At 43.7% G+C, this 10,201-nt stretch overlaps 2 protein-coding genes across 4 annotated transcripts in view; both read left to right on the top strand.

Moving 5' to 3' along the window:
• MYOT (myotilin) overlaps nt 1-8,956 on the top strand; it is a 21,994-nt gene extending 13,038 nt beyond the window's left edge. For all 3 annotated transcript variants that reach the window (XM_009322692.1, XM_009322689.1, XM_009322690.1), the window contains 7 exons: nt 1,648-1,749; nt 3,810-3,859; nt 4,531-4,663; nt 5,799-6,006; nt 7,019-7,184; nt 7,706-7,839; nt 8,357-8,956. In XM_009322692.1, coding sequence (XP_009320967.1) covers nt 1,648-1,749; nt 3,810-3,859; nt 4,531-4,663; nt 5,799-6,006; nt 7,019-7,184; nt 7,706-7,839; nt 8,357-8,529 — 966 coding nt within the window. In that variant the 3' untranslated portion in view covers nt 8,530-8,956. The remainder of the gene's footprint in view (nt 1-1,647; nt 1,750-3,809; nt 3,860-4,530; nt 4,664-5,798; nt 6,007-7,018; nt 7,185-7,705; nt 7,840-8,356) is intronic.
• Nucleotides 8,957-9,791: 835 nt separating this feature from the next.
• The window catches only part of PKD2L2 (polycystic kidney disease 2-like 2), a 12,304-nt gene continuing 11,894 nt past the window's right edge, over nt 9,792-10,201 (top strand). Inside the window, exon 1 of the mRNA XM_009322765.1 lies at nt 9,792-9,903. Coding sequence (XP_009321040.1) covers nt 9,792-9,903 — 112 coding nt within the window. The remainder of the gene's footprint in view (nt 9,904-10,201) is intronic.

The following is a 10,201-nucleotide window of genomic DNA, read 5'->3' as shown; positions in this document are numbered from 1 at the left end:
AAACCCAAGGAGAATCCCTCAGTTCTCCAGACACGGTTTCACCCTGGGTTTCAACGCTGGGGCTAATAAACCACCCCAAATCATTAGAAACTTGGAGAAGTACCAGTATTTGAAAGCTCATTGTAGACACCACCACCGTATGTGGTAAACCTCTGATTTCTTTTTATATGAACAACAACAAATCAAAGAAATTCCATGAGCTTTTATCATGAAGTCTGTCTCCTGTAAGAAGGTCTCTTAGTCTCAGTACCTACTTATTTATTCTGCAAAGGGACAAAATGCAGTCCCCTTTACCAAGAAATCCAAATCTGGAAGAAAAATTTGCTTACCAGTAGGGAAGCGCATTACAGCAAGGTAGAGCGAGCAGGTCTCTAACGTGGGAACCTTCCTGCTGGCTGGAGGCAGACTAGTGTAAAAGCCCAGTGTTCCATCTTCTTTCCCCTGAAGCAGAAAGGAGTTTTTCCATTACCATCAGTGGGAACCGGTTTGTGTCATAGATATAATTTTAAATATTGAAGGAAAAAAAAATATATAGGTCAAATCTGAGTTAATGTGTCCCAAACATGAATGTCCTATCTGCTGTAAGAAAGCTTGCCATTGCAAGCCAGCTTTTCTTCCCATAGAAAGACAGGCTAAAAATAAGGCTTATGCAATCACCAGTCTGTGTCCTCCTCCCCTTGTCCTCCAACAACGTCTGAACCAACTGGCCAATCTCAGCCACACTTGATACAGCTGTAATGACCTCAGGGATATTGAGCTCTCACAGGTTTTGCAAAAGGTCTCTCTCGCTCTCTTCTAAAGAAAAGTCCCACAGGCCTCCCCAAGCCCTCATCTACCCAGGAGTAGCCACATACATGTCCCGTACACAGTAGCAATTCAGTCAGAGCTTGTCCTCACAAAACCCAAACCCAAGGTAAACTTTGTGGGAAGCAAAGCGTCAGGTGTTCTGGTGCTCAGGGAACTAACGTACTCTTCTAAAGTAACCCAACTGACAGAACTTGAATTTAACTCTGCATATATTTATCCCCGTGTGCTGCATCCATATTGTAGGAACTTACTGTTACATGACTGAAACGCATTCTTGCCTCCTCTCAAGACAGCACACAGCATTTCATAAGGCGGCTGTAGCGCTGGCATAAGCTTCCCTTGTGCTTTCAGGGGTACTGGTGCTCCTCTCTGGCTGTGTCTGCTTCTGGTGTGGCTCTTGCTTTTTTGGGAGTAGGGGACGCTAGCATCCATCATGCCTCTAGCTCCTGAAGTAGATCCACAGCTGAATGACTTGGAAAGTTTTCCCAGTGCTAACAGAAAGGTACCCTGGGACTTACTCTGGCTTCTGAGATAATGCCATCAGCTACCCATAAATAATCCCAGCAGAGAAAGAGGAGGAGTGGAAGGCCACAGATGGCATTAGAGAGGCTTTGATGAACAGGCAGTTTAATCTTTTATGCATTTCAGTGCTGTATATATTGAGGCTGACTTCAGTAGGCATCACGGGCTGCAAACCCTCTGGAACAGACGTGGTGTTTCTATTCAGCCGCTGCTTTCATTGACAACACCCTAATTTGTAGCATATTAATGTGCTCTTATAAGCTGATCTGAAATAGTAAATGGACTTCTGACTATAATTCCTCTCCGCTCTGCTGTAAGCGATTAACTTATGAAGAAAGAATGGCTCGCAGGCTGCTCGGACCAGTAAATGCTGCATCTGTGTTGGAAGCACAAAGTGAAGACAACATGCAGAACGCACAGGTAAATGGGGACCTGTCTCTAGAACAATGATTTCCTGGTGACTGTGCTGTGACCTGCTTGTACCTGAATAGGGCAGAGAGTTGAGGTTTTCTTGGTACCACTACAAGAGGGAAGGGAAGGGAAGGGGACAGCTCTCACTGGCAGAACTCTGTATAGTAGGGATTTGGGTTTTTTTTGGGGGGGATGGTGGCAGACGGGGGGAAATTTAAGCACCATCCCCTTGCTGGGCCTGATCTGTAGGAATGACCTCTCCAGGGAGGAATTACAACAGCTGCTGCACAGCACATTACACCCTGCCTGTGACAGGCAGGGAGCAGCACAGAGGGGGATACAGGTACCCACTCTCTAGCAGCCCAAGTTCAGACTTGGCCAGGACAGCAAGATTTACACCTGTCACTGTTTGGAATAAGTGACATTGACTACAAGAGGTCAGGGCCTTGGGGTGGGATCGGTTGGGTTTTAGCTCTTCCAGGGGCCTGCAATCATTAAGAGAAGGCAAGGCAGTTATTTTAGCAGCCCACATGCTGATAGACGAGAATCTATTACTACTGGCATTTTCAAAAGCATTTTAGTTGGAGACTTGCATCATTCATTGGTTATTCAGGCCAGTTAAAAGCTCTCTTTGGCACTTCTGTGATCAAAGTTAGTGGAAATGTCTGTGATGTGGCGCTGGGTACCTGTGCAGCCAAAGAAAACATCCCTCCTGCCACACGCACGCAGGGAGGCAGCAGGCTGGCATACACCTTCCAAAGTGCAGTTAGCAAAACTCTTCAATGAAAAAGAGACACTTAAGATCACAGCAAGGGAGGAATATAGAATTTGAACTATTTCTCCCCAACAATCACCTGACAACAGGAGGCAAGAAGGGAACATTATGGATTTCAGCGAGCAAGGGAAACCTCATTTTTTGCAGAGAACAAGGAAACATTCAGTCAAAACACGATGACTGACAACTTTTCAGGGTGTGTCAAATGCTGCACAAAAAGGAGCATTGGAAGGAGAGATTGGCTTATGTTTGGAAGATCTTATTCCCATTGTTCAGTCTTATTTTTAAATATTGTAGTCACTGATTCATTCAGCCTCCTGATTCCTCAGGAACTTAACTACGCAGTCAGTCCATATAATAAAGCATTAGAATTATCATCAGCAACTTCATCACTACAGCATCATTTCACAAGACAAGTAATAATTGTACAGAACTTGTGTAAATGAGCAGATACAAGCAATTGCCTTTGGACTCAGCATTGAGCTCAGTCAGCAAAACCCTTACTCGTGTGATGCTCCCCCTGAACTGAAGACTGCTTCTGTGCTTGAAGTTTAAACCCAGGCTTAAATGTTCCACAGGACTGGGCTACAGAACACAGAACCAAGCATGGTGATGGCTCAACGCAAACACGCCAGAAATTTCCATGCAGTTTCCTCTATCTGACTCCATTGCTAAAATGAGTCACTGGTAATAAAATCTGCTTGTATTTTCCAAACATCCAAGTTCCTAGCAGGAATCAATCCTGGGTACTTTAGCAGATTTACTCATGTGATTGTGGAGTTGTCTGCAAGCTTAGTTGGTGCTGTGATCTAGAAAGAAAAATATTTTCCAGCTCAGCATGTGTTCATTGCCATTGGTACCATATTTAAGTGGGCACAATACAGTGTTCTTGCCAGCAATTCCACTTCTATTCCTGCTATAGGGAAGGACACTCCGTACTTAGCTCTCGTTTTAGATACTGCCAGTAGTACTACTCCCCTCTAACAAAGGTTATTGGCTGGCCAAAAATCTTGTGTGCCAAACAAAACTGCTGCACCTACCACCTGTGCAGAGTGATGAGAAGTTGTCCCATTCTATTAATGGTACTTGTTACTGTCATGGCAAAGCCTAGGGTGAAAACAGAGTGTATTAGCTCCTGATGCAAGTTTCTTTATCTCTTGTCCCAATGACTTCTGAAGTATTCCGTTTGCTTTTAAGCACCAGTCAGTATACTAACTTAAAATGGCTTCTTGTTCAGTTTATAGATAAAACTTTCTCTCTAAGTTAACTCACCTCTCCTCTTTCTCTTTCCAAGCATCAGAATGCAGAAAACATCAGGCTGCAGGTTCCTACAACACATGTAAGGTAATGTCATGGTTTAACCCCAGTCGGCAACTAAGCACCACACAGCCGCTCGCTCACCCTCCCCTACCCCAGTGGGATGGGGGAGAGAATCAGAAGAGCATAAATTTGTGCTGCGCTACTCTTCAAGACCTTATTTTAAATGTTTCTAGACAATGGTAGTTTTACTTCACTACTTATCACTTTTTCTGAAGTAGTAATTAAGAAATTAATTTACTCCTTTTCAACTAAAAAGCTACCATTTGTGGATGGTTGATGATGCCTATGATCTTAATCCAGTCAATTCTAAGCATAACGCTAAAGGTTTAAAGACTCCACGTACCTAGGGCAAATACACTTCGTATTCTAGAAGCTATAACTCTAGTCAAAGCAAGGTTCGACAATGTAAATGATGAAACATAGCATGATGAAACACAGCCTACATTGCTTTTGTGAATTCTTTTGGATATTAGGCCAAAGATGAAGGTTTCATATGTTATGCTTCTGTCTTGAATTGAACAACTTGAGCAAGATAAGTGGTTGATCAAACCTCGTGCCTTACAGCTGAAAAACAAACCAGAACTGTAGTGTTGGATTCCTAAATGTGTTGAGGGACTCCAGCTGCAATTGGTGCTTCAATGTCATTTGTGCTGTGGTAACTTTTACACAATTAACTGTTTCTGTCCACTTTTTAGGAGCAGACCGTCCTCAAGAGGAGATGAGCGTGGACATGACTCCATCCAGGAAAAGTTTTTTCAGCCACGTTTTACGCAAGTGCCTGAAGACATAATTATTGAGGAGGGGCGATTCTGCAGGCTCGACTTCAAAGTAATACCAGCCTTTCACTTCCAGTCTCATTAGCTCTGTGGGGTGTGTGGCATGAAGAGAGGTCTCTGAGCCGCAGTGTCTTTGCACTTAAATAAGCCAGAGCACTAACGGCAGACGGTGCAGGGTCTCTCCAGGCAATGTAAACAAGAAATAGGAGATAGGTAAATGTTTCAGCATTTTCCCTTGGAAAATGTAAGTGGAATTAGCTGCATAAGAATATGGTTGAAGCTAAATAGTGGTAAATATGGACCACCACAGAAGACCTTCTAGACCTCATTGGGAAGAATGAATATTAAGGCCCTGCTGAAAGAAGGCATTTAGGGACGTGACCTTGTGCTTTGCACTGAGACTCCACTGACTTCAGTGGACACATGCTGGACGCATGTCCAGCAAGGCCTGTTTAGGACTAGCCTGACTTTAATGAGTCTTCTCTGAGGTAACTGTGCCCTTGCTGGAGCAGACAGTCTGGCAAGGAAATGCCCTAATTACAAACAAACAAAATGCCAGAATGGCCTGAAGCTGCATGGCAATTGTACCAACCCTAGGGTAAGAAAGAACCTAGGTCTTCCGCACATGCAACTTTACTGCAAAGGCTGTTTGCTGATTGTGGTTTGGCTTGGTTTTTCCTAATCACTTCCAATCCATTTTTCTTAAGTAAACTCTTGCCAGACTTTGGCATAACCTTTAGCCATTTTGCTGCAAATTGCTTAACTTCTGAATGTCACGGACAACCTGGAGCACGTCTGCAGGACAGCTTATTACATACATTATCAAAACAGTATGGATGTCAGCACTGCTGACAGTGCTAGCTGTGGGATTAAAAGGCTGAGTTCCCCCCCTCCATGAACCCACAATGAGTATCTTTGGCCTAATCCAAACTACCTCACAGGATGGGAACAACATGGGTTTGCAGGAACAGCATCCACTGTCTTGTAGCTAAAGCTTATCTCTCCATGGCACCTCATGAGCCTTTCTCTCTGTGCAGCTCCACATTAATATTCAAAACTAGGCAAGACTAAAATTTTTCAGTAGGATCATGATTTGATCTTCTGTTGGCATCAAACTCCCTATAGCATTGAAGGGCTTTTATTATCTTAAAGCTGTTTAACTTTCACTGCTTTCCTCTCCTTCACAGGTTAGTGGGCTGCCGACTCCAGATGTGATGTGGTATCAGAATGGAAGGATGGTTCATCAAGATCAGTTCCATAAAATGATAGTGTCAGAAAAGGGATTCCACTCATTTATTTTTGAAGCAGTCAAATCATCTGATGCAGGGACATATGAATGTGTGGCTGTCAACCGTGCAGGAGAAGCGTCTTTCGCAGTAAAAGTGGAAGTAATTGGTAAGACTGAGAGCACTGATAATTATCTGGCCACACATGGAAAATCTCAGTAATCTAATGCCTTCTTCTGTGTGTTTGGGACATAAAACAATTAAGAAGCAGAGGTAGATCTCCAGATATTCAGGCTCAAAGTATAACAAACACCTTACCTTTTCCAAGACTGTTTTAATACATACATCTGAGATGACATATTTCTTCATAGCACTTCTAGTGGGATATTTAGATGTAGTGGGATGTCCAGAATTTGGGAGTTACTAATCTCCCAGAATTGATAATATATGTTGATTGACTCTCCTCCTAAAGTGCATTGTGTCTACTACACCCTTATGCTCATGGGAATTGCCTGCAGGCTAAGGAGTTGTGCTGAAGAGTATCTTAAGTTTTACGGAATCTTTAGGTTGTGAAATAATCGACTAAAAGAACATTTTGATTCCAGTAAGTTAGCCCCTACGGTAGCGTTATGTATAGGTTGCTGTGTTACTTATTTGAGTTATGTGACAGCCTGGCAAGGTAGATATCTAGCTGGCCAACTTGGCAACAAAACCTACTTTTAAGGTGTCCTGAAGTGAACTGCCTTCATTACAATACTAAAAAACACACCCACAGGTCAAGAAGACCCTTGCCCAGGTGAAGACCCTTCCCCCACGCAAGCATAGTAACAGAGAAGAATGACATAACCGATATTATAATTATATGTAAATCACTAACCAATCATTGTAACCGGGAGTGTACTACCTTATAATTTTTGTGTATAAATGTAACGGTGATCTAGCCATAGGTGTGCTTGATTTGTGGAAATTCCACCTTGCACCCGGTGCCGTAATAAAGAATGCCTGCTTTCTAAAACTCCAAAATTGAGTCTTAGAGAGTTCATCATCTGCCGACTTACGGTAACAGTTGCAGTAAGGAACGTACCCTCCTGAATTTAGCATTCTGAAATCTTAAAGAACAAGCCTGGTATTAGCATTCAATACTTACAGTAACTCATTCTTATCTTTCCTCTTTAATTTAGCAAAAGAACATCACACACCTCCAACTTTCATCTTCAAGCCACAAAGCAAAAAGGTTTTTGAAGGAGATACGGCCAGACTCGAGTGCCAGATCTCTGCTATCCCAACACCCCGGATTTACTGGAAAAGAAACAACGAAATGGTACAATATAATACAGACCGAATAAGGTATCCTACTAATGAGTTGGCCATTGGTGTGTTAGAAAACAATAACTTTGTTAAGTCAAATTTGAATTGGCTGGTTTCTAAAAGCAGCAAGCTGGAAAGCTAGATCTGCCCCTCGTTTATGGCACGTGGTGAACAGGCCCATGTGCTGGACAGGCATGATGCTCCGAGTCTTTTTTTGAGGGCATGGAGAGAAAACTGTGAGCAGATGCCACTCTGATTTCTAGCAGCAGTTACAAGGCCCACAGAGAAGCGTGGCTTTAGGACTGAAACATGCAATGCATTCATCATGCTCTGAGGCTGTGGGGCTACAGAAGGGCCTTGATGCCACATGAATGGTATCATGTGAACCGCTGGTGGCTCACAACACAAATGCGGTGTTTATGTCTAAATAGTTTGCAGTGCCCTGCAAGAATTGTTCTAGGGCTTTCTCAGCTCCTCAGCATGTAAACTGACTCTCTGATTTCAACGTCTTCGCTCCTTCCCCCTCCAAGCACTTACACATAAACACCTTCATTTTTCAGCTTGTTACACGACAATACTGGAAGGATTTGCCTCCTGATTCATAATGCAAACAAGAAAGATGCTGGTTGGTATACCGTATCTGCTGTCAACGGAGCAGGTGTGGCCACATGCCATGCCAGGCTGGAAGTTGCAAGTAAGTACCACATCACAGTGCCACAACCACAACTGATACTGCCACTGGCACTTGTATTCAGAACAGACCCGCAAGATTAAATCATAGAATCATTTAGGTTGGAAAAGACCTTTAAGATCATCGAGTCCAACCGCAAACCTAACACTGCCATTAACCTAATAAAGCTTGGACTGCTGGCAGGATTTCTTTCCCAAGATACTGAAACTAGACAGAAAGTAACTACCTCAGGAAAAATTCGTATTTGTTTAATGCCCAGACACTACGTGATGTGTCCTTCGCATATTGTATGCATCTGCTATCTGCGCTGTTTAAAGACTACAACTCGATTGATACCAAGAAGGAAGGTGAATATAGTCCTTTCCATAAATCTCCGGTGTCTGAGATATGGACTTGTCTGTCAAACTCTTCCTAAGGGGTTCCTAGTTTATGTTGCAGATAAAAAGCAATTGGGTTGCTCTACCATGGGTGTTTCCACAGTCTGGGAAGACACTTAAAGAAGCTTTTTTCTCTCTTCCAGCACATACAGTCAAGCCAGTTCCAGCCGCCAAGCAGTTACGGGTTCGACCAACTTTTAGCAAGTATTTGGCACTTAATGGAAGAGGACTGGATGTGAAACAAGCTTTCTCACCAGAAGGAGAGTTTCAGCGTTTGGCTGAGCAGTCTGGACTGTATGAAAGCGATGAACTTTAACTGGAAATGAAGAGGAAAACCCACACCTATGAGAGACAATTACAACATAGATGCAGTTAACTGGTGATTGCTCTAATTAGCAAAATACCTATCTACATATTTTTACTTTGACTCTTACACATTCAGCTGTTCCCATTTTGCCACGTTAGATTTTATTTATATGGGTTGGTGAATATAACCATTTACTGAGAATTGTATTTTAACTATAAAGCCTAAGAAAGCAGGCTAATTAGTTTTTACAAGTGTGGGTGGGTTTAGTTCCACCTGTGCTTGGTTACATGCTGAAGTAGATTGGTTTGTACTGCTTCTCTAATATCACTTTTGATGATAATATCAGAAGTCTGTACTGTCTGAATACTAAAACCAAATAGACTAGAGTGTTTTTATGAGAATAAATTAGAGGCAAATAAAATCCAACATTGGCTGTGACTCTTCCTTGATCTGTTAAAACCAGCTACGGATGTCAGGCATCAGCTGCAGCCTGGCAAAGATGGATCCTTACCCCACTAAGTCTGCCACTGCTCCCTTCCCTTTCCCGCTCTCCCCATTACTTGTCTTCTGATAGCTATAAACTATTTAGTATAAACCAGATACTGACACTCCCTTAACACTAAAACACGTCAGTGAATATTTTTTCTCCTTGCACACTTGACCCAAAAGCTGCACCGTATAATATGAAGTGTTAAGGCTACCACCTTTCCCCTTTCTTACTCTTTTAATCAAGGAGTAGCTGTGACTTACCTGACTGTTGGCTCTCAACAAGCTGTTGAGTTGAATCATCCAAACAGTTTGCATGCTGCTATTCACAGCCACCTTGCTCAAAATAATAATAAACACCACAAAACCTGATTTTGCCAAACTCCGACAAACGTAATTTCTGAAGATTTTTCAGCTGCAGTTGCTACAGGAAAATTTGTGAGGCTGGAACCAGCCTGAACTCCTCTCGGGGGGTGCACAGTAACGCTGCTGCTAGTCAGCAACCACCACGAGCATCTTCCAGAATGGAAAAAAATGAGGTCTTGCCCTCACGCCACACTGCTGTATCGTTAAATAAAACCCCCAAACCTGAACTGCACAACACTGACTATTAAACTCCCAACAAAATCCTGCAGCTCTACCACCACGCTTCTCCTGTGGGCTGCCCGAGCAATGAAATACACTAAAATAACTCCCCCCGCTGCGCTCTTTGCGGGTTTGAGCTGATCGAAGCAGACTGGTACCCAGTTCCCCCATCGGCTTCTCTTGAACGTAAAGGCACTGCGATGCTTGGGCGCGAGTGCGGTATCAGCGCTGAGCAGCAGTGCCAGGCCTGGCACAGGAGCATCCTAAGTTCTCCTAACGCCTGGGAGCCCCGGCAGCGCCTGAGCTTGCAGCGTTTGCATTCATATACATTTAAATGAACATATCCTGGGTTCCCTGCCGCTCTTCACAGCGGGAAGGGAATTTCCTAATTGGCTGAATTTAGCCTGGAAGCAACCAGACGCTGCAATTTATCGTTTCTTTTCCCCCCGAAGGAAGGGCTGCCAACACGGGGGATGGAAGCGCGGGCTCTGCCAGGCACCGCTGCCGCGGCCCTGCGGGGCTTTGCAGGGGGCAGGCCGGGACAGACCCGCTGAACACCGCGAACAGAATTAAACAACGATAATAATGAGCTCCCAGGGCGGGAGGGGCA

This window comes from Pygoscelis adeliae, unplaced genomic scaffold (assembly GCF_000699105.1).
Source record: "Pygoscelis adeliae isolate BGI_AS28 unplaced genomic scaffold, ASM69910v1 Scaffold34, whole genome shotgun sequence".
Lineage (NCBI taxonomy): Eukaryota > Metazoa > Chordata > Aves > Sphenisciformes > Spheniscidae > Pygoscelis > Pygoscelis adeliae.
The sequence above is the reverse complement of the archived record's forward strand: the minus strand, read 5'-3'. Positions and strand labels throughout refer to the sequence as shown.